Raw genomic sequence first — 24,926 nt, forward strand, 5'->3', positions numbered from 1 at the left:
GACACTGCCACTTCCGTCCCTGTCTCAGCAGTGAACCGGAATGGGAGGAGCATAGTAATGGCTGTGATCCAGAAACACATAAGTGAAAAATCGGTCATAGATAAGACTTCATTAAGCATAGACATTCAGGAAAATATGTATCTTCCTTGATGTGAAATAAATTAATATAACATCATAAACAGCAGTTCCTGGTGCCTAAATTGCCACCGATATATTTGAAAGTTTTTTTCTACATAACAGGAAGGATTCAGATTAATTGGAAATAATACAATGTGAAGGTCTTAGTGGGAAGAAAGAAACAAACAAAAAACCCAACAGATTCTTATCCTGACAGCGGTTCAGATTATTATCAGATGATCAAAGTCACATACCTCAGAGCACTGACTGAACTAAAGGCATCAATCTACTTATGTGACACTGGATGTCCACATCATAAAGGGTGATGCCTCAGTCACATTGGTAGTGGGTAAGGATATCACTCTCTTACACCCAGAATCTCACAGCTGTGCTCAGGGCCACATAAAACAATTAATAATATACTTCTACCCTGTCAACCCAATTTTAATTTTATACAAAACAAAATATTTCTTTATCTTTTGGATACGCAAGTACACTGTTGAACTGCCATGTGGTGCTTATCCATGTCTGAGACTGAAAAAGCACCACATCACCTGTCTAGTTTCGGACTATTGTTTCTGAGAACACTACCTGCTGTGGTAAAGATGAAACATTAGGTTATATAAAATGTAAAAAAAAAAAAGCCTAAGGAGCTTTTTGAGAGGTATAAACAGACACAGAAGGAAGATGGAATTGAGACAAAGATCATGAAGTTAAGAGTGGCTTTATTCGGGTAGCGAAAGAGCTCTTGGGAGGAAAAGGAAGGCAGAGAAAGGGATGGAAGCATCTCGAGCTCCCAGGCGGGTTCGGAGACCCAAGGAGTTAGGTCAGGGAAATCGTGCCTGTTGGTGGGGCAGTGGGATATTTGTAGGATTGGGGTTAGGGAAATATGCAAATGAGGTGAAGAAAGCTGATGGTGCTTGCACTGATAAGGTGAAGGGAGGCTTCCTAGGAGGGCACCTGCAGAGCCTAAGTCTTTCACAGACCAGCTTCTTGGAATGTGGGGTAAGGGGGCCCGCACAGTCCAGCCGGATATCTTCCTGGAGAGCTGGGGGAAGGTGCTACACAGACCAGACCCGGCCCAAACACTTTTACTCGGCTCTCTGTGGTTTATGTGGCAGAATTCAAATGACAGCTCTGACTTGATTGTTCTTCTTTTAAGTGCATTCTCTTATTCCATGTAAGTAAAAACTTAGTGTGTTTGTGTTATTTGCAAACAGCGGCAAATACCTTAGATACATCACTTCAACCATGGTGCTTGGTAAAGTAGAAGGGCAGCAAAGAAGAGGAAACTTTTTAGATTGACAAAAGCTGAAACAAAGGTCTCAAATATAAGAACAATTATGAGGATGGCGTAGGAGTAGCGAGTGTTTCTCCCTGTGGGACATAAGGTCCCTGTGATTTGGAACTCACTTAATGACACCTAACAACCACCATCTCCCTCGTACACTGACTCTGTGTGCAATAAGTAGTGAAATGTTAGGTTTTTTTTAATAAGCAGTAAAGTAATAATCATTCCACAATCTTTTAAAATCAGGATTTTTTAACTATGTACCTGCAATATGAATGAATAGTAAAAAACAAAATTGAAAAACTTTAGATTCGCATAAGAAACTTTAAAGCAAAATTATATGATTACAGAGAATATGGGGTAAAATTATAAATTATTTATAAAATACTCTCTAAAAGAGCATATACTATACTGGTATTTTAATAACAAATGTGATGATTATATAGCTCTAATTGCTTTAGGAAAGTGATTAGATCATACACCCTAACAGTTTATCTTCAGGTTTGTGGCAATGGGATGGAATGAGTTAGAGATCACCTATCCCTGCCTTTGAGTTCATATTTCACCTTGACTGAGTGGGATTATTACCAGGGATGCAAGGATGTTTCAACATTAGAAAATCTATTAATATAATCAACCACATAAACAAGACAAAGAATAAAAACCATATGATCATATAGATATAGAAAAGCATTTGACAACGTCCAACACCGATACCTGATTAAAAACAAAAACAATCAATAACATAGAAATAGAAGGGAGTGACCTCAACACATTAAATGTATTAAAGGAAACACATTCCAAGCACAGCGAAGGACAGTTAGATGACTGAAACTTGCTGAAAATGAGACACTTATGCAAATAGAAAGGTTTCATCAAAGGGTAACAGAACCCACAGAATGGGGGGAAACAAATCTTTAGTAGTGAGGAGATAGAGACAGAGGGGAAGGAGAAGAGGCAGAGCAGAACACAACTGTGGCATTTTCAGGAATTCCCCATCTTGATTCTCACCTGAGTACACAAAAGGGAAAGAAGGCTTGAGTCTGGGTGGTGTAGCTTGGGGAGCAAAGCTTGAAATGAGTGTCTGAGGATGAAACAGGTTCCTCATCTCTTGATTCCACAAGGCTTGTGGCTCTTGATTCTACAAGGTTTGGGTATCTTCTTCCACTTGGGTGGTTGGGAGAAGTTCACATGAAAGCCATATGGTGCCAAGAGAGACATAATCAAGTGGAGCAGATGGCATTAGCTGCTGTCAATTGTGTGTCTCTGTGGTCCATGCAGCTGCAGTGTCTCTTGGGGAACTTCCCAGTTTGAAAGCATGCCCTCCACACACCATTTTTGGGTCAGTTTGTCTTCTGTCTTCAAAGGCTTGTGTGTTCTTGTGATTCACATGAAAATGTGTTTCAAATGCAAGCAGGGTCACCCAAAGGGAACAGGTTTCAGCAGGATTTCTGTAAGGTCTTCCAGAGACAAGAGATAAAAGGAGACCTTTAATTAACAGATTTATATTGGCATTCCATGATGCACACCTTCCCGGCATGATAGCTGAAGACAAATGTGTGCATAAGCAAATGTGAAGAAAGTTGATGGTGTCTGGCTATCAAAAGATAGTGTGGTGTCTTAAAGGCTTGCAGGTAAAAAAGCAGCCATCTAGCTCAGAAGGAAGAAAGTCCAAATAGAAGAAGCACAGCAGCCTTTGTGACCACGAGGTATAGAAGGGACAAGGAATCTGGCATCAAAGAACAAAAAAATCATATCAGTGTGTGCTCACTTCCCCAATATAATCACTGAAGATGAATGTGTGCCTAAGGAAATGTGAAGAAGGCTGATGGTGGCTGGACATCAAAAGATATAGTGTCTGGAGTCTTAAAGCCTTGAAGATAAGCAAGCGGCCATCTAGCTCAGAAGCAACAGCCCACATGGAAGAAGCACACCAACATGTGTGACCATGAGGTATTGAAGGGATCAGGTATCATAGAACAAAAAATCATACCATTGTAAATGAGGGTGAGTGCAGACTGGAGAACCAAAGCCCATCTGTAGGCAACTGGACACCCCATTACAGAAGGGTCGTGGGGAGGAGACAATCCAGTCAGGGTGCAAGGTATCAACAATGAAACTTAAAGCTTTCCTCTAGTTCTTAAATGCTTCCTCCCCCCATTATCAGGATCTGAATTCTACCTCACAAATCTGGCTACACCAGAGGATGTACACTGGTATAGATAGCAACTGGAAACACAGGAAATCCAGGACAGATGACCCCTTCAGGACCAGTGGTGAGAGTGGCAATACCTGGAGGGTGGAAGGAAGGTGGGGGAGAAATGGGGAGCAGATTACAAGGATCTACATATAACCTCCTCCCTGGGGGAGACAACAAAAAAGTGGGTGAAGGGAGATGTTGGACAGTGTAAGATATGACAAAATAATAATTTATTGATTATAAATGGTTCATGAGGGAGGAGGCACCGGGGAGGGGGGGAGGAAAATGAGGAACTGATATTAAGGGCTCAATTAGAAAGCAAATATTTTGAGAATGATGATGGCAACAAATGTACAAATGTGCTTGACACAATGGATGGATGTATGGATTGTGATAAGAATTGTACGAGCCACCAATAAAATTATTTTTTTAAACAAAAAAACCAACAAAAAATTAATAGATTTATTGAGGGAGGTGAGGTTTGTGGGGAACAGGAAATCAAAGGAAATGAGGTGAAAGGGGCATAGGATAACCGCTTAAAGAAAGGTCCTTGTCTATAGCCAGAGAATTGGCTAACGGACCAGGTATAGAGCACGACGGCCGCTGTTACGGAAAGGAAAGGAAAATTAGGTTTAACACACACCCACTAACAAACTACAACTGAGTCTGGCGAGGACAGAGTCAACTGGCTCTGGTGCCACCGCCCCGATTCCGCTCCAGGAGCCCGCGGCAGGGAAGGAAGCGATGGAAAGATCGGGCGCCAGGAAGGGTCCCCGACAACGAGCCACGGGAGTTTCAGGCAGCTAGCAGGGGGAGACGAGAGCGCGCCCAGACGCAGGAAGGCCACCTGTAAGTATCGGATTTGCCGCGAGCCGCGCCTCTTTGTGGTCGGTGCCACCGATCGCTGCAAAGGGCCGGCGCCCGCTGAGACTTCAGGAACGCTGCCGCCTCCGCAGCCCGGTCCCGACGGAGGAGAAACACCTCAGAGAACCGGCCTTCGTCACCGAGGCCCAGAGCCGCCGCGCCAGCCCCTCCCTCCAGGTGCGGGATTCCCTCATTCGCTCCAGGCCCCGCCCCCGCACAGACCCCCCGCCCCCAGACCAAGTGACGCCATTTCCGGTGGACGCCACTTCCTGCAACTGAGAAGGCGCCAGTGAGCGTCCCGAGAGGTAAGGGGCGCTCTGCGTTTCTTTGTCCGCCCCAGTGGCGGAGTCCCCTTCGGGCCTGGCGTCCCCAGCTGTGCCCGCGTCCCCGCGGACGGACGGTTCCCGCACCTGCCCGCCCGCCTCCCAGGTCGCCGCCATCCCCTGGGACGTTTCCATTTCAATCCTTGCCCAGGTGGTAACAGGCCTCTCTGCCTTCCGGCCTGGGAATACCCTGCCCTCCCCCACCCCCTTTCTGCTCTGAGCCCCTCCTGCACCCGCGCTCCTCACGCCGGGAAGGCGCGACTGGGGCCGGGTTCTTGCGTGGAGCCCGTCCCTCCCGTGTCAGGTCCCGGGCCTGGGAACAGGGGACCCGAGAGTGGCATTTCCTGAAAGGAGAGGCCAGCCTTGCAGTCATCGGGCCTCCCCACCCATGACTGAGGTTTGTGTTCGAGCTTAACTCCTGAGCACCTTGCTTTGCGAAAGGGGGCCATAGCAGTGACCGCCCCAAATCCCTGCATAGCCCCACATAGTAAGCCTCCATTGTATATGGTCTGACCATTAACCAAGGTGGTAGCTAATTACCTTCCAGGCAGCGCAGGGAGGGGCAGTCCTGCTTAGGCTTGCAGTCTTGCGTGTCCCTGATGGAGGTCACCAAACTGGAGACAGGTCAGGGGTCTCCTAGACGGGATCCTTGTCCTATCAGTGTTGCCCTGACTGTGTGGGTCAGAAGGCCCTGAAACAATCTTGGAAGCCTTGTATCTGCTGATGGAAGTGTCTGTAATTGTGATGTATTGCTAGGCCACCAATCATGTTTTTGTGACAATTTCTTTTGCCCTGCCCCCTGTCCATACCCTCATTATCTCAATTGTGAACCTGGGAAGACATTTCCACCTGTTGGTGGCTTACTTCATCCGTGTGTGTTTGTGTCTTTGCGTTTTATGTCTTTTAGGATTTAATACATTTTCTCTGTAAACTTTATTTTAAATGGGGTCTCCTTTTTACTCTAAAAGATCTGGACTGCATGTCCCTTCTGAATCATTTGTGCCTGTGGGAAACTAGGTTGCGTTCTGTTTTAATCTCAAATAGAATTGTCTTTAAAAAGACAACGAGAATACACAGACAAGTCACCATATGAAGGAGATCGTTAGCACAGGTCAAGAAACATTCAAATCGGGAATCTAATGAAATGTTGAAAGGACACTGTCAGTAGTTCATGATAGGTGAAACAGTACAATATTGTTATAAGTGAGATTAGAGAAGCAGGTAGAGGGCCATAATTGGGGCCTACATTGTCAGATAGAAGGTCTTACATGATTGTTCTGGCCATCTGAGCCAGACCTTCAGGACTCCACTGATAAGGCAAGGCTCATGACTGTAGAACAACCTGAATTGACTGGAGAAGGGTGGAAGGTGTCCACTTTCAAAGGTCTTCTGCCCCTGGGCAAATTTAATCGATGGTCCTTGCTTAATGATCAGAAAGAATTCAGTGGAGGCATAATCTATGTGGGGACCTTTCAAATGGACTTCAGGCAGTCACTACCATCCACAGCCTTTCACTAACTGCGGTGCTAAGATTTTAACCTCCAATACAGCTCCTGAGATTTGTCTCCCAATCTCTGCTGATGCTGTACCTTTCTACTTGGAGTGTGAAGAGCCCCACTTGGGGATGTCTCCCCAAATAAACCTCACTCCAGAGATTCATTCTATTATTGGCTCATTTCTGTTTAACACTTTACTCTTCCACCCTGTGCCACCACCCCCTTATCATTCCCTCTTGGCTCTTAGAGCATTACTGGCCCAGATTTAATGCCTGCTCAATTTTTTAACAGGGAATTTTTGTTTCTTTTTACATCCTCTTGATTTATTGAAGCCAACAATTATTTCATTTATTTTCAGGTCCTTTTATATATTAATCTGGAGAAAATAGGTTTTCTTGACCTATAAAGAATTTCACTTGAAAACCAACAGGGCAGTTCACATTCCTGTAGGATCACTATGAGTCACAATTGGCTCAATGGCAGTGAGTTTGGGTTTTGTGCATTAATATTACATTTTAGTGACAGAGGCCCTAAAGATCAGCACTTTTTTGCTGTTTTGATTTATTTTCACAGCGACATAGACTTTAAATTGGCAATTAATCAGTTATCCTAGTGGATATAGAAAACATTTCTTAGAACCAAATTTTAAGTATGTAAATTCTTTTTATCTTCTTGATTTACTTTTTCAGTTAGTTAACTGTTTCTTCAATTTGTTTTGTGGTAAGCAAGCCGTTGAATAACCAAACTAGCAGAGACCAAGTATAGTTTAAGAGGTTTATAGGGTCCAAACCCAGACTCAGTGCTGAGGGTCCACACCAGAGTGCTGGGTGCAGACCCCGAGCTGAGACTGGGGACAAGCTTTTATAGACCTACAGTTTATTGGGTCACACTGAAAGAATGTGGTACTTTGCATTATCTTTTAGCTTGCAGCAGCCTGTCATTTTTCTAAGAAGCTGCATGGTACAGAAGCAGAACATTTTGCAGTTAGCTGACCTTTACCCAAGCTTGGGATCATCCTGTTTTTCTCTTCTTCTCATTGCAACAACTTCCTTATCACCCAGAACCATTTCAGCTTCCTTATCACATTCCTTATCTCATTCATCAGCACAGTTTGATTTTACTGTGTCTGTTCCTCTGGGTACTTTGGAGAAACAAATCCACAGAAACGCATACATGTAAGAGAATTTTAGATAAAGGGTAAGTGCACATCACGAAAACATCCCAACTCAGTGCTGCCCAAGCCCATGAGTCCAACATTAACCCTTATGTCTGGCACCAATCCACAAACTCCTCCATCTCACAAAACAGATGCAATGATGCCGACTGCAGCAGGAAAGCCGAGTCAGTGAATGTGTCAGCATCTCAGTGCTGGCAGGGGTCTTCCCACGGGTGCTACAGCACCCAGGGCTACATCGGGGTAGGTCCATGTGGCTTTTCCTTGGGGATATCTTGCAGGAAGTGAGCCTTGCCAACTAAAGCAGGGAACTGGCCAAGGCAGCTGCACCCTGGTCCGACCATTACAAAGCAAGAGACCTGAGAACCAGAAAGGTGAGGCTCACTGAGCCACTTACTGCTCCGCCCTTCAATTAGCCCCACATGTGTTTATTAGCCAGCTTGGTACACTAAACGAACTACCTCACTGTGTAAGAACTGTGTTCTAATAGCTACTCATTTTTTTTAAATTGTGTCATAACTATTCCTACTACAAGGCAACATTCAGATATATAATTCTTATGTATAGTATGATATGAGCTTATTTAAAATAAGCTGCCATTTTTCCTCTGTCCCACTGCATGGTAATACTTGAATGTTCTAACCTTTTATCAAAGTGTTCTTGATAAAAGGTTTGTTTTATTCGCTGCTTTGTTGTTCTCAGGCATAGTGCAGTGGATTCTATTAGTGATGCCATAGGACCTTAAACTCTTCCTTATGGTTTCTATGCTATAATCTGTATGTGAACAGATTGCCACATCATGGGACACGACTGTTTTCACTTCATGTAACTTCCCATCATTTTACCACAGGCTCTTCACTGACTAATTTAGATATGCCAAGTTCTCTCTAGGCTTATATGTTTTTCATTATGGACATGGAGATTCTTAATTGAAATTATTTTTCTTATATATTCATTTTTTAAACATAATAATAGTGGGCTTACATAGACATGAATATGCTATCATCATGTTTACTTTTGACTTTGCTTGGTGCTATGGAGTTAATTCCATCTCGTGGAAACTTCATGTGGTATAGAGCAGAACAGTTCCATGGCGTTTCTGAGCATCATATTTGTGGAAGCAGATCTCCAGGCCTGTTCTTCCACAGTAATGCAGGCTGAGTTTAACCCGTCAGTGCTCCGTGGAACAATCCATTGCAAGCTGTTTGTGTCACCTAGAAACCTTCATTGTCCCCAACCCCACAAAACAAACTCGCTGCCACAAAGTCAATTCTGACTCATAGTGTTCCTCCATAGGTGTCTCAGATTCAAAATCCATACAGGAGCAACCAGCCTCATTTTCCTCTTACAGATCTCCTGGTGGGATTCAACTGTCAGCCATGAGAGTAGCAAATGAAGCCAGAATCCTCTTTCTTTCTCCCGTAGAAATGCACCAAAGCAAACAGATGCCATCAAATCCACACCAACTCCTGGAGACGCCACGTGAGTCAGAGCACAGCGATGTTGCATAGGGGTTTCAGTGACTGGTTTCTCAAAGTGCATCACCCAGGCTTTCTTCCCTGGAGACTCTGAGTGGACACAAAATTCCAACCTATCCATGTCAACCATTTTTAATGCTCAGGGACACCAAAAACAAAGCAGGGCACAAATGCACACACGCATACACTGAAAAGCCAGAACGTATGTAAGTTCGACACCTTTCAGTGAAGGCAAATCCCAAACTATAAAACGAGGTTGAATTTTTTAATGTGTAAAGGAGAATAGACTCCTTCCGTTGATTTTCAGTTCCCACAGATTTGTATGTAAAGCACATAGATATCATTTACCCTAACTGGATGCTAATGTAAAAATTAATATCAACTTTAATGGATCTTCGAGAGAGATGTCATATGTAAAATACTTAATACTCTTTCTGAGTTTTCATGGAAGATCAACAGGCATACTAAAGATTGTCAAGATGTACAATATTTCAGGAATGATACATTATGTTTAGCATAATATATTAGGAACAGATAGGCAGTGGCATAAATGTTCATGAATAAATTCCTTTAGCTTTGCTTCATATTCCTTGACCTTTTTGAAGGCCCCTCGTGCATTCATGACATGAAGGATTGATTGGTTACCAATCATCTCCTTGTATTTTTCACTCAGGTTGCATGCTGGGTAGAAACCTTCATATTTAATGAAGAAAACTTTTGGATTTGTTTAGCTAAGATAGGACTGAAAATGAAGGCTGTGTGTTTACTTAGGTTCTTATTGCAGTGCAAACCAATTCACTGCCATCTAGTGGATTCCTACGTGACAGGTACCCAATAGGACAGGTTAAAACTGCACCTGTGCGTTTCCACGGCTGTATTTCTTTATGGAAGTCGAGTGTTTCCTCTTATTACAAGTAGGATCCACTAGAGAACAGGCATGTAAATGTCTTTTGTAATATGCTTGAATACGTTCCGTCAGTGCATGCCACTTTGCTTTGAGTATCAAGCCAAAGGCGCTCAGTTCCAGGTCCGTGGAGCAGCAAACCCAGCTCCCCCAATTAAGTGTCCAGAGACACCCCACTCTACATGCCCAGATGCACGCAGTTTTACTTGCTCTGTTCCTGGGGTTGTTCACCACTCGGGCTCGGGCTCCTGGTTTTAGTTTTGCTGTTGCTGCTGCTGTACATCTTCCACTCCTTTGATATCAGAGTTCTCTTTTAGCTCAAAGGGATTCCCATGGAAAGTAGGAAATCCTCCTGGTTTGGCCTTGTTGCCAGAGGAAGAGGCCTGTGCAGGTATATGGTCATTGCAAGTGCTGAAGTGACGTTTGCCGTAAAAGAAAATACCCTGAGAGTGGAGCATGGCCCTGAGCCTGGGAGGAGTCTTTGACCAGGGCAGAAACCAACGTTGGAGAACCTGTCACTTCCTCCTTACTCAATTGTATTTCCTTCCATTTTAGGTCCTCGATGTGGTAACTGGAGACCAATGACAACCATCTTGCACATCCACGATACCACAAGTTAGTGTTTTAATGTTCTAACTGGCTGTGGACCACACGTCTTTCACCTCCCTCCAAACTGCTTAGTGACTCTGCTTCTACTCCCAGCCCACTTTCTGGAGTGGGTTTTTGCCCCAAGCAGCATATTCAACAAGACTTCCAGAAGCGGGAGCTAGAAAGGTGGGTACTATAGAGAACTGAGATATTGTAACATTAAAGGTAAAGGCTGGAAAACATTGTGCACTCTTTACTCCTGGCCCTGAGGTTTCTCAGTAATGTTAAGGGGTGCCAGAAGAAGCCAAGGACCTGAGCCCTAAGAGGCATAAAGGGTACCATCTCTACTGTTGGACCTTTTCTGTGAATGTGTGTTTTTTTTTTTTTTGTTTGTTTCACAAACCTTGCCTGCCTGGGTTTTCCTTCCTTATGGTTCCTCAGAGTTGGCATCATAAGAGTTAGCATCGCCATCCTGGGTCTTCTTGGTTCGCTGTGTTTAATGCGAGAACTCTGTGACCAGAGTCCAAACATGGATTTGTGCTTTTGGAGGAGGCCAAGCCCAAGATCCTCCAGAGTCACCCTTGTCCTGTTTCTGCAATTCATTTTCATGGTACCTCCTGCCCTCCCTCCCTGACACCAGAACCTGTACAGCAACTCTAAAACAGTAGTTCCACCTCTCCCAATGTGTGATGAGGTAGAAAATGAAAGAGACATTGGAGCAAAAGGTGCTGATTGTTAATGGGGTCCTGACTGGGCTTGTTCTTTTTATAAATTCTTCAACGAAATGAGAGACGGGACAGTAATTTCAGCTGGGTCGTGTGTGAGGTATCCATCTCTATCTGATTTGGAGGCAATCTACAAATGAACAAACCGTGTGTGACCTCAGCACTCTGCGTTCAATGTGGTCACCTCTTTTATTCGGGGCAGGAATGGTGACTTTGGGCTCTTCCCATATTGCTCATAGACCTGGAAGTCCTCATTTGCATTTCGTGTAGCTAGTGCCTCTTTTGTTTACTTTCTTGCTAATCTTCATGTCCATGAATGTTTCCAGTGGGAATTTTCACGCATACGTATTGCTAATGAGCTTTCCATTTGGTGAGTGACCATGGGGCTTCCTTTCCTCGGTGTGCAGCCCTGGGCGCTCGTTGACTCCTTTGGCCTGTACGTGGAGAGTGAAGTCTTGGAGCATCTGAAATCTAAATGATCATTGCAGGCTCGTCATCGAGCACTCCCAGCTTGTTAGAATGTCCCTCTCAAGCCAGGATTCCCTGGCTCGTGTGTCCTAACGTGATCATTTTGCTTCTCCTACACTAGCTCACTGGCTAGGAATATGCTTGTGTTACTGCTTAGGCTCCAGCTCTGCTGCATTTTTCATAGCAGTTCTTACCATTTGACATTGTGTTTTTGTTCTCATTAGTTGCTGTGCAGTCGTTTTCAGCTCAAAGCCACCTCACCTGTCCAGGGTAGAACTTCATTGGATTTGGAATGGTGTGCCCTCAGAACAGACTGATCTTGCTTTGTTTTGTCCAATGCTGTGTCTGTTTTGCCTGGGTGTTTATATTACCTAAGTCCATTTAATAAATGCAAGAGCCAGACAGGGGCCTGAGGTAACCAGTATTGTCTGAGACTTACGGCTATTCCAGGAAAATGAGTTCCATTTGTCTGAATTGAACAGGTTGTTTTCTTTGTCTGTCGTCGTACTACACAGAGGCTCTCCAGGTCATCTCTCTAAGTGTTGACTGACAGAATAACAAACTGTAGGCATATGAACAGAACTGATGGCAGGAATTCAGTTGTAGACACATGGGCCTGCATGCTGACGTGGTTTAACAACTTACATTTGAGCAGTACTGAACACGTGCTTAATTGTTGGTGACTTTCTTCAGCTGTATCCCACTGGAAGCAACATCGGCGTAAAAGAGGCAAGAGGACTAAATGTGTGACTGGAAAAATCATTTTGGAAATTGCTTTAAAATCGTAGTTGCTGAATAAATGCAATGTTTTATCATGAATATGTTGTTTGACAGAAACCCTAGTGATGGATGTGGTTCAAGCACACCATCCTCATCCAGGGAGGGTGATGAGATTGTTCATGCTCATACATATTTACAATCTTGAAAACACTAATGAGCAATTTCACCCAATGTTATATGATTAAAATGCATTAGAATTGACTTGACAGCACTACTTTGGGTTTTATTCATCATAAAGGAATGAAATTTAGGCTTGTGCAGGCTTTAAATTATGTGACCTGATGCACTGCTGTGGATGAGATTTTGAAAGGTTTATTGCATCTACATTTACATTACACTGTCCTAACGGAATTGTAGCATGACTGTGGCCGCTCATGTCACTGTACTTTATAGCTACTTGACTATGCCGTGAAAATGTAACATCAAAGTGCAACATCAGCAGCCTTTTCTATGTTGTTAGGTGTCAGCGTGTCCATTCCAACTCATGAAACCCGATGTACACGGAATGAAACATTTCCCTGTTCTGCACCATCCTCACAAATGTTCCCATGAATGAGCCCATTGTTACAGCCACTGTGTCCATCTATTTGTGCCTCTCTGCTCCCTTATCAAGCCTGATGTCTTTCTGCAGGCATGGTCTCTCTTGAACAAATGTGGGAACAAAAGCAGGACGAGTCATAGAGGCCAGTCCCACAGCTGAGAGAATGCTAGTGGTCATCATGTTCAGCTAGTCGGCCTTCCATGATCTGAAATGTGAGAACACCTTGGAGTGGCCCATCTGAAAGCCTGTAAGGTGTATAAGTCCTGGATCCTTGCACAGTAAACAGTCCAGATGCATTGAAGTTCAGTCATCTTAGAAGACAATTGGAATCAAGCTACGTTTTCCCAATCAGCAAACAGAATGGCATGCTGTTATGATACATAGTGTGCTTTTTGTCAGCATATACCCTTAGTGTGTATGTATGTGAGTATCCAGGTCTTTTGTGAGGGGAGCAGTCCATAATAATTACACTGCAGTAGCTTTGTGTCTCAGAATGGGGACCTTTTGATGATCACTGTATTCTATTGTCACCTATCTTTCACTCTGGCCCTGTGTCCCTTTTCAATACCCCGGCCCGTCTCCATGAAGCTACAAAATACACCAGCGTGCAACCGTAGAGTGACTGAAAAGTCGGTGTGTCACACAGAAACACTACAGGAAATTCACAATTCCCCCAAATAATCATCTCTTTCAGGAGATAATGTGTCAGCTCCTGATCACCTAGAATTCTTCAAGAGAATACCATGAATCCAGGCTCTGGGTTGGTACACTTAGTTCATACCAGTAGCTCTCCAAGGCTAATGAGGGGCTAAAGGGGAACATACAAATTCTGCAGTGTTTCCTAGTTGTTCTCTTGCGCTCACCCTGGGCGTCATATTTTGGTAAATAACCTGGTTGTGCTTATGTAAGGAGGTGAGCTTCTCCCTTCCCTCCAATGGAAGAGAAAGTATGTACAATAGAGGCTTTTATTTTTTATCATTTGTCTGATTTATGTGTTCTTTCTACACATATATTCACTAACATATGTTAAAGAAATTCCTTGTTTTCGGTTATTAATTCATCAGTATATGAGGAGCTTCAGCACTGCGGACAACTACACACCTAAATCCATGGCTTTCATCACAAAATGGGTGGAAACAAATTTCATGGTTTCAGGGTTCTAATCTGAATAATAATTGTGTGGTTCCTTTCTGTAAAATAAAGGCTATAATTTTGATCCATCCTGTATTTTCTTTAATCATGTTTAAAAGACTTGTTTTATTCAGCGAGGCAGCTCTCTTGCCATTGTGTGCCCTTCTCTTCAGTATGGGTTTAGAATGAAGCTGGATTATTAGACTTTCATTGTCCACCAGTCTGTACACTCAGTTCTTCCCTGTTTGAAAGGTGTTAACGACTGTTAAGGAACCTTAATAAAGCAGAAGATTATTTCTTGTGACTTTGCTGTAAGGCAGTAAAATTTCCCCTATTAAAAATGATAAGTGCCTAACTATCAGGGATAGACACAAAATTACTTTTATAAAAAGGAAGAAGATTCACTAGGATGCTGTGCGATAAACAAGAATCAGAGACCACAAAAGGAAACCAGCCCTGAAACCATCTGCTCCTGGTCTGAGTCCTGTGCTCTGTGTATCCTGTGAGCCTCCTGTAGCCCAGGTCCTGCCATGCCGGGGAGGCTTGTGTCTGACTCTCATTGGCTCCCTGTCACTGTGTACCTTGCACAGTAATACGTGGTCCTGTCCTCAGTAGTCACGGAGGTCACCTGAAGGGAGAACTGATTCTTTGATGTGTCTCTGGTGATGGTGAATTGACTGGAAGGGCGAGTTTTAATTTCTATTACCATGACGGCATGTGCATCCCTCCCACTGCAGGCCTTCCCAAGTGTCTAGTGCAGAGGTCCTCGAACTTTTTAAACGGGGCCAGTTCACTGTCCCTCAGACCTGTATTTTGTGCCTGTCTTCTGAGGTCGTTGTTGTTGCTGTTGTTAGGTGGCATTGAGTTGATTCCACATCATAGGAACCCGGTAGATAACAGAAGGAAACACTGCCTTCTCTGCCAGACTCAATTTAGGGTGAACCCATTGTTGCCATCACTGTGTCAATCATTTAGGTGAGGGATTCCTATTTTTTTTTTAACATTTTATTAGGGGCTCATACAACTCATCACAATCCATGCATATACATACATCAATTGTATAAAGCACATCCGTACATTCTTTGCCCTAATCATTTTCTTTTTTTTTTTTCTTTTCTTTTTTTTACATTTTATTAGGGGCTCATACAACTCTTATCACAATCCACACATATACATACATCAATTGTATAAAGCACATCTGTATATTCTTTGCCCTAATCACTCTCAAAGCATTTGCTCTCCACTTAAGCCCTCTGCATCAGGTCCTCTTTTTTCCCCCCCCCTCCCCACTCCCCCTTCCCGGGATTCCTATTTTCACTGCCCCTCTACTATACCAAACATACTATCCTTCCCCAGGGACTGCTCCCTTCTGACACCAGTGTCCAAAGTATGTAATATGGGCTCTCGCTATCTTTACCTCTAACTAGCACTCTGAGCTTACTTCTTCAAAGACAGACTTGTTTGTGTTTTTGAATACTAATGTTATTTCAATATTCTTGGCCAGCACTACAATTCAAACGAATTGATTTCTTCTTCAGTCTTCCTTATTCAGTGTTCAACTTCCACACACATGTGATGTGAGGCAATTGGGTGAGGTGAGCCTACTCCTCAAAGTAAGAACCCTGCTCTTCAACACTCTCAGCAAGCCTAATAAGGTATATTTATTCAATACAATGTATCTTGATCTCTTGACTGGTGATAGAATGTCTATTACCATTCTGAGTTTTTGTATTTTTGGCATAAGCTAACAGTTTTTTGGAAAAAATTAAAACTTAGTCAAGCTTAGATTCAGAATGTTGTTTGAGGAGGGGCCTAGAAGCCAACCTTGCTCTGCAACCAACCAATGTAAGAGCCCTGAGTTGAAGCCTGTCCTTAAGACTTTGTGGAATGATGAGCCTTATATTCAAGATATGCTTGATGACTGGGCATGAGAGAGTCTACAACAAATTGTGCTTTTGTTTAGTAGCTTGACTTGCTGATTAGTTTTAGAGGAGCGCTAGTCTGCACCCCTTATCCTATAACTGCAGCCTCACACACCCTGCCTTCAGAGACACCCTGGGGGTTGCAAGAGGAGGATGTGCCAATGATATCCAACTAGCCACTCAGACTAATGCTTCCCTGGTTTATCACAGCATTGCCTCTCCCCACCACATTCATTTTGTTTTCTTGCCAAAATAGGTGGTTCTTGGAGCATGTTTCACAAGCTCAAACCTGGGCACTTGCTTTTCCCCTTCTCCCCAGCAGACCAAGGCTATGGGTGGGACATCCTCTAATGCAAGCCAATAAGCCCTCTCCTACAGTTTGTGTTGTTTGCCATCTGTCAGTATTACCTAGAAAGGTTGGAATCCATAATCTAGGCCGAGATGACAAAATGGTTGTTAAGTCGTCTCTTTCCTGGATCTGTCTTGTATTTAAGCTTCTGCCCTCACCGTGGCTCTTGGTCTCACCCATCTGCCTACCCCTTGCCATTCCTTGACTGTAGGCTGCAGTCTTTTACAAAGGCTTTAGAATTGGACATCTGTAAACACAAGAGCCTAAGAAAGTAGCAAATAAGGACTGCCCTGGCTTGTTTTCTTGTTTAGGACAGCTCTGTCTTGGCCAAGGTACATCTCGGATGCCCTATTGGTGTCCCTGTCTCTTGTTGTCCACCTCTAAAATAAGTTTCTGTAACCATATTCTACTGGCCATAAATGGGCTACCCAACCATAGACATTTCTTCACACACAATAGATATTATGAAGAATACACATGATGCAAGAGGATTGGAACAGGTTAAACTTGAAAGTTTCAGCATGGGTTGGAGTGGCATATGTGGGCATGATTCAGTTTGATCACTTTAGCTAAATATGTCAAGGGTTATGGTCCGAGGTGCACTACCGACTGGTAAAAACGTTCTTCATAAAACATTCCTTTCTTCAGTTAGATTGCTGGTGAAAAGATATTTACCTCCAGTGGAGCTTGAGAATATTGAAGCCTTAAATACTGAGATAGTTCGAGTTTATTGTGCCATCCTGGCCCATACACACATGTGGGGTTAATTGAAGGGCGGAGGGATAAATGACTCAGTGAGCCTCGCCTTTCTAGTTCTCTTGTTTCTTGCTTTGTGATGGTTGGACCAGGGTGTAACTACTTAAGCCAGTTCCCCGCTTCACCTGGCAAGGCTCACTTCCTGTGAGACATCTCCAAGGAGAAGACGCATGGACCTACCCCGATGCTGCCCTGGGTGCTGGAGCACCTGTGTTGAGACCCCTGCCAGAGCTGAGATGCTTGCACATTCTCTAACTGGGCTTTCCTCCTGCAGTTGGTGTCATTGCATGTGTTTTGTGAGGTGGAGGAGGACTTTGTGGATTGGTGTCAGATGTATGGGTTATTGTTGGACTTTTGGGCTTGGGCAGCACTGGGATATTTTCTTGATGAGTACTTAACCTTTATATAAAACTCTCTCCTACACATGTGTAAGTTTCTGTGGATTTGTTTCTCTAAAGTATCCAGACTAACACAAATATTTCCATTGTATTCTAAAAATAAATCATTGTGTATATATAGGATGTGGATCCAAAGTTGATAATGATATATGAGAAATTAGTAAAATTGCTCTGTAAAGAGAGAATGGGCTTTGTGTTCAATGCAAGCACCCTCAGATTGGAGCATGGTTTTGATCCCTGGGTGTGGGGGTGGTCACTATTTCTCACAAAAAAGTACAGGCTAAGAACCTGGCATGCCTTTCTCAATATTGTCTCCTCTTCTGTTTCAGAAAAACGATCTGCCTCAGAGAAATACGGTCCAAGCTAGGGAAGTAGAAATCTGTTACACTACTATCTTGCACACTGAAGCATCACAAGGAAGGATTTCAACTTCTATCAGTTGTGAACCAATTCCATTCACCTGACTCCAAACAGGGTGAGGGACCCTGGGGTTCTTGGGGGAAGCGCCAGCTGGAGGAGCTTGAGGGGAAGCAGGAGGAATCCATGCTTCCTGGGGTCTGACCCTGGGAGAGCGCCAGTGTATGAGCACCCAGGCTGTCCTGGTCTTCAGGGTCCAAGGTCTTTACGCACTTCCCTGAATGATAGAATTCACTGGGTAAGTAACCGTTTATAATTGTTTTAGAACTTAAGTTCTGAGCTCTCCAATTTGCAAAAGGCTGTTGGCGTAGTGGTTACAGATTGGGCTGCTAGCTGCAAGGTCAGCAGTTCAGAATTACAAGTCCCACCTGGGGAGAAAGACAGGCTTTCTACTCTTGTAAAGAGGTACAGTCTCGGGAAGCCCATACGGGGGCAGTTCCATCACCTCCTAAAGGGTCGCTGTAATCAAAATCCACTCGATGGCAGTGATTTGGGCTTTAGGTTTGGGTTGCTGAGGACAGTGACACCTCAGTGTCCATTTGCTGCATCCCCACTTTGATGAAGCCTCCATTGAATTATTTCTCATCATTCACCAAGGATGCAGATCATCTTCCCCTCGGGGAGAATGCCTTAGAAGTAGATTGTCATTCCAGCCAGCCCCTCTCCGTAGGCCTACCTAGGTGTATTCTTGATCGAGGTCACCTTACTGAAGACAGAACAGGGCCATTGTCATGAGTCTGACCTTGACTGCCTTGTGTGAAGGCCCTGGACCAATCTTATAAGTCCTTGTATCTATAATGTGTATGTCCTAATCATGGTTCCATTCCTGCTGCTGCAGTTCCATCTGTGTCTGTGATGTATTGATCTGCCACCATTCTTTTGAGGTATGCCCTATTTATCCAGGGTCCAGACTGACTCCTCAGTTGTTTTTACGTCCTGCTAATGGCCTCCCTTATCCATATGATGTATGTGTGTCTTTTGTTGTCTCTTAGAGTTTAATAAGTGTTCTCCTTCGATTACTATATTTGAAATAGGGCTCACTTTTCTACACTAACACACAATTTAGGATTATAAATGACTCAAGGTACAGTTCTTCTTTGGGACGGAATTTTGACAGCCACACCTGCAGGTAAGGTCAGTCCTTGCAGCTCCTTGATTTCTGTCCTAAATGGGCAAATGTTACAAAGGTCTTTTAGTTCTGTGGATAAGTACTCACTTTAGCCCTTAGCCTCGGAACAAACACACTCAGCTCTGTGTAGGTTAGTAAATCTAGTTCCCCAGATACGTACTGAGATGCACGCCACTTCACCTACTAACCTCCTGCCCAAAGGCACTTAGCTGTCTTGTTCTGTGGCCTGGGAATCCCACTGCTCTGTCTCAGTCTCTTGGTTCTGATGCCATCATGTGCCTGTTGCTGCTCCTCCCCATCGCTTTCTCTCTTGTGTCACAGCTCTGTCTTCTGGATTGAAGAGTTTCAATGGAAAAATCTAGGCCAAAGTCCCCTACTCCTGGCTCTTCTTTTTTGATGGTAGTGTGATCCAAATTCCTGACTCTGAAATCCTAACATGATTTCCAATGTGACTGATCCTGAGCTTAGGTTTCAGACAGCTTATTTATGTAGCTGCAAGTCACACAGGTACCAATCTATTGTTGGGCAAGCTGCCAAATCCTCTTAAACCCACCCCTCCCAAAAAAATACGCAAACTCACTGCCATCAAGTTAACACTGACTCATATCAAGCCTATATGACTGGTTAGAACTACACCTCTGGGTTCCCAAGACTGTAACTCTGTAGCTGAGTAGAAAGCCATGTCACTCTTTGGAGAAGAAAGCGCCATCTTTGTTTCAAGGAGGAGAAATTTGTTTCCAACTGCTGACCTTGCAGTTAGCAGCCCAACAGTAACCACTATGCCACCAGTGCTCCTTTGCCTCATTCACATTGACAGATGACACACCCAGCTAAATATTTGGAAGGACTTACGGGGCCACAGCTAGAGAGACTATATACATTATAGGCCAACAACCTAACTGCATTCACTACTATAAATAATGCTACATTAAAATGTTATTTATATTGGGATTCAGTATTGTGGGATGTATACTTCATTTCAAAATATATATATATTTAAATCTAATCGATGACATGTAAGTGTGTGCTATGGAGCCCTGGTTTTGACATGTGTTAAGAGTTGGACTGCTACCTTAAGGTAAGAGGTGCATACCCATTAGCTTCCTGTCATGGCTTCATTGTCTCGAGACTGTAGAGCAGTTCTCCTGTGTCCTGTCAGATGTTTATACGTCTAACTCTACTTGATGGTGAGTTTTAAAGTGTTTCTAAAGTGCTTGAACAATTTGTAGTTTCTCTATAAAATAATCTTCGGTTTATAATAACTCTTTAAAATAGCCCATTTAAAATGTTTCCAGATGCTTTAATTAACATAATCATCTTCAAGGCTCATTGATTTGTCATTCTCCTTGAGAGTGACACAGTAAGGAATTGATAGTTCTGTATGCTGTGAGGTAGGGATGCAGCTTTTTTGTTCTTCTTTTTGACATGTATATTTGTCCAATCTCTACTTATTATAAAGTCATGTTTTATTCACATGTCTGTCAATTATGAGTTTTAGATTTTATTGCTCATGTTATAAGCATGTTTTCTGTCACTCAATAAGAGCACTGTTAACAGTATTGGGGACTTGGGGTTGAGAAGAGGGAAAGAACAGTAACAGCATCTGAAGCTACAGGTTATGTATTACTCACATTGTTTTCTCTCATCAGCCTGCAGATTGTGAATCACCAGCAGCTTAGAGGACGGAGGAAGAAGTGCCTGGTTTGGGTATTAATATTTCTGTGATGTCCTCATGAAAGATTGAAATTTGTGAACATCATTAAAGCTGATCCAGATAAGAAAAAAATAGAGCATCCCAGTTACCGGCAGTGTTCTAAGGACTAAAGAAAATGACCAAGGCTCAGGTGATTCTGATGTGTTTTATCCTTTGCTGTGTTTCCTACTAGAATTGTAGAAGCCTCTATAATGCTGATTCAGTTCATTGCAGAAGTGGACATTTGAAATAGTAGAAGTTAGGGATAAACTTTGATTCTGACTTGAACATTTGGCCGGAGAAGTTTAGGAATATATTAATCTAGGATTAACACTAAACTATTGACATTGAACATAATATGTCAGGGTGGATTCTTTGGAAGATATTACCTTCCAACTCATAATTCATTATTCTATGACCAACCCATGAGAATCATTTAAATTATGTGCTATATCTAGTTTTTAAGGAGAAATAAGATCACTTCTTTAGGACAGTTCAGTATTCCATGGGGTGTTTGTCTGATTAAGTTTCTTTAATGTTTCTTTCTGCAGATAATATGTTATGTAGTCATCCAAATGGCAGCATTCTCATTAATGCATCTAAAATGGGCCTTGTAGCAATAGTAGTTTTAAAATGATTGACAGCTTCTCACCTATAAAACTATAGATGTAGGAGAATCAACCATCAGCATCAGCCCTGGTTCCTATGAGGCAGAGCTTAAACATACCTGTGCCCTCCAATACTTTTCCAGTTATGACACCAGTTAGGTATCTTTCCCACAGTCCTCTCCTACTCAGCTCATTAATTTTTTTAGTGGCCATATACAAACTACAGTCCAGATATAATTTGGTATCAGAATCAATAGGCTACACACTGGGATTCATATTAAAGAACCATGTTGGCAAATTTGCTCTTCTTCATGGCAGGCCTGTTGTCTCTGTCCCTCTCAGACATTTTGCCCCCGAAGGTAGGCTCATTGCTTAGCTCCATCTGTATAGGCTCCGCTCAGTATCAAGAGGATATCCTCCTCTTGATCTTACCTGCCTGTCCCACTGTCTTAGGTGAAGTGCCCTTTTCCAAACTGTCATCATTGGCTCTGTCACTGTGTCTGTTCTGCCCTGGTTGTTGTCTCCATTGGTACAGCTCTTACCCATGAATAGTACAGTTCATTGTGCAGGGCCAGCAGGAGACCAGTCCCTATGAAGTAGAGGTTCAAGATGTTCCATGATTTGCTGTGCACCATCTCGCAAAACTAAATAGCCATCAAGTAAATAAGTCTTCAGGATGTGGAAACTAGTGAGTCCCAAATCCAAAGGTCAGGTTCCGTTTGGAGGGTTGTGTTCATCAATGTGTTTGCAAAGGCAGATGAACCAGAACATCAGGTCAGACAACAGCCCACTGCCTCACAAGGCGAAGTTGCAGTATCTGGTCAGATAATAGGTTTCAGGGGTTGAGGGACCCACATTGAAAGGTCACACAGTAGGCTGTTGGCTCATGGAGTGGAGGAAGCTCTCAAATCAGGTCACATAAGTGCCTCCCAATTGCAACAATGTTAAGGAAATAGCTCATGCATTTCTGGAAGCTGGCAAATCCCAGTCCACGGGTTTATTCTGAACTATATAGCTGCAGGCACTAACAATACCAAATCAACAGGTCAAAAGACAGGCCATTGTCTCACTACCTCTTCTCAACCATTCCTGTAGGTAGTTCTCTCTCTCTCTCTCCCTCTTGATATGATGGCTTCTTGGGCCAACCTAGCACCTTCCCTGCTTAGGCAAGATTAGGAGGACTCTACAGGTCGAGCCAATGGAAGCAGAACTAGGAAGGACCCATTGATGAGCATGTGATGAAATATGGCAGGTTGAAGAAGACCTTGTAATTACAGTTAAGGCAATACTGTCCAAAGGTGGCTGAGAAGAATTTGTCATAAGGTAGACAAGAGATGTTTGTCGAGGTGGCCTGTAAGAACTTAGAAAATTGTTCTGCACTCAGGAAGGAAGACTTTGCCTATGAGCTTGTTCTTGATTCGTCACTTCTTGTTCTTGATCCTGAGTTGTACACTGTTCATTAATAAACCGCTTTCATCTATGAGTTTTGTGTGGCCATAGCAATGGATTATCAAATCCAGAAGAGAGACGAATAGTGGTGTGGGAGGAAAGACTTGTGTAAGAATTTATAAAAATGTTGGAGAGCTGAGGTATGTTGCATAATGGTGATACTGCTAGGACTAATTCGATCACAATGTACTGTAAACTTGTTTGGCTGTAAACTTAATATAAACTGGTATAGTTTTATCTGCTGTGTGGAAATCTGAGCTATTTCTAGCTAATTCAGATCATTTCACTGCTACTCAAAAGTCTAATTTTATGAGTGGATACATTATTATTGGGGAAGCATGTCCCCAACACTTGAAACAGTTCTCAGGAGTGATTTTTCAGTTGTGCAAAACATTAAAGAAACACTGACAGTGATGCACAGGGGCTCCTCTTCCCATGTCTGGACTGAGAGAGCGAATGCATTTTTACATGCGTGTATTTAATGTGGCTTACAGATCTTTCATAAGGCATGCCTGTCATACAGTTAACAAAGACATAGTCAATGGATAATATCATAGGCAGGTAACATAATAAACAAGGAAGGAGGTGAGTCACCATCTGAGAGCTAGTTGACCTCAATCCACCCCGAGCCCTGCCCAGGAGTTTACTACATATATGGTGGGTTGGCTATAGGACCTGATTGCGCTAATCTACAGATAACCTTCAGGCATAGTGAAGTAGCCAGACACAGAAATGATTCATCTACTGTGGTAGCTCTTTTAAATCTGCTCCTTAATGGAGTGCTATTGTTGGGGGCACATTACTTGGCCTGGAGAACATGTATTTGAAAACATTTTTATCTCAAACAATGGAGATCTTTCTCTAAACGGGGCTTGTTTTCCATGCTGTGGTTGAAATGTAGAAATTAGGTCAAAAACTTTCTACCAAGCCCTCAGTTTACCACACATTATGGAATGCACTATCACAGAATAGTTTTAATTACTATTTCGCTTTCTTTACTGTAAGATATATTTTTTAAATCTTCAAATGGAAAATACTTCATTAAATAGGCTCCTCTAACTACAGGAATCACTGACATTCAACGATGTGGCAGTAAGGTTCACCTGGGAGGAATGGCAGCTCCTGAACCCTGCTCAGAAGACTCTATATCAGGATGTGATGTTGGAGAACTATCACAACCTGGTGTCCATTGGTGAGGAGAATTCCTATCTTTTGCATTAAAATCTTTGGCAGGGTCTTTGTTGTTCTCAAAGAGAAAGATTCTCATTGCATTCTCTGGACCTAGGTTAGTGGGCAGTCTTCTACCCTTGAGAGAACAGCCTTACTTAGTTGCTTTGAACATTTTTTTCCCCAGAAAAGCTTTTCTTGATAGTACTTCATACATTCTGTCTTCCAATTATTAGTAGATGTTTGCAGCTATTTTTTCTCATTTTCAGTCATGCCATGTCACCCACTGAAGGTCCCCAAAGCTTTGCTGCATTCACATCATTACTGTTGTCTGTAGTTAGAGAAGTTAAAACCTGAGGGGCTCATGTTCTAAACGTAGATCACCAGGTTCTCCGCCCAGTCAGAATTTCTGGAAACTCTACTAATCCCTGTGCACCATGGGGTGATCCTACTTGTATTTGAAATACTGGGTGGCATTGATTCCGGAACCACAGCAACATGTAAGCCACCACAGGACGCCACTGGAAGATGAGTGGGTGAAGCTAGAGTGTGGATTCCATAAACATAAGGGATATGTTGTGTACCATAATGCCTTTCATAAATAGCTGCGACAGTTGTTTTCACCCAAGTAGAATATTCTGCATCTTTCTCATTCTCAAGGTTGTCTAGTACTAAGTTGTCTTTCAGTAAAGATTGATGGAATGACTACATCTGCCCTCTAACAGTTGAGATAAGAAGCCCTACTACCCCTGTGGTCTGTGGGTCTCAGTGTCTTGTGTGTATATACATTTTTAGTATATTTTCATGGTCCTATTTAAGCACCTACCAAATCTGTGTTCACTCATTATTTTCACATTTAATCTACAGTAATTGCTTTTACCATTTGTATTGTTTACACACTTGTTTTATTTGCATTCATATAAGAGCATTATCACTAAAGATATACCTTGTATCAATC

At 43.0% G+C, this 24,926-nt stretch overlaps 1 protein-coding gene across 4 annotated transcripts in view; it reads left to right on the plus strand.

Moving 5' to 3' along the window:
- The first annotated feature begins 4,353 nt into the window (after positions 1-4,353).
- The window catches only part of LOC142450415 (uncharacterized), a 28,136-nt gene continuing 7,563 nt past the window's right edge, over positions 4,354-24,926 (plus strand). The window contains exons 1-6 of one of the 4 annotated variants that reach the window (XM_075552305.1): positions 4,354-4,777; positions 8,817-8,947; positions 10,403-10,621; positions 17,835-18,160; positions 20,701-20,895; positions 23,867-23,993. In XM_075552305.1, the coding sequence (XP_075408420.1) occupies positions 20,881-20,895; positions 23,867-23,993 (142 nt within the window). In that variant the 5' untranslated portion in view covers positions 4,354-4,777; positions 8,817-8,947; positions 10,403-10,621; positions 17,835-18,160; positions 20,701-20,880. The remainder of the gene's footprint in view (positions 4,778-8,816; positions 8,948-10,402; positions 10,622-17,834; positions 18,161-20,700; positions 20,896-23,866; positions 23,994-24,926) is intronic. The other 3 variants (XM_075552304.1, XM_075552306.1, XM_075552308.1) reach the window with 3 other exon arrangements.

Source organism: Tenrec ecaudatus, chromosome 6, assembly GCF_050624435.1.
Source record: "Tenrec ecaudatus isolate mTenEca1 chromosome 6, mTenEca1.hap1, whole genome shotgun sequence".
Lineage (NCBI taxonomy): Eukaryota > Metazoa > Chordata > Mammalia > Afrosoricida > Tenrecidae > Tenrec > Tenrec ecaudatus.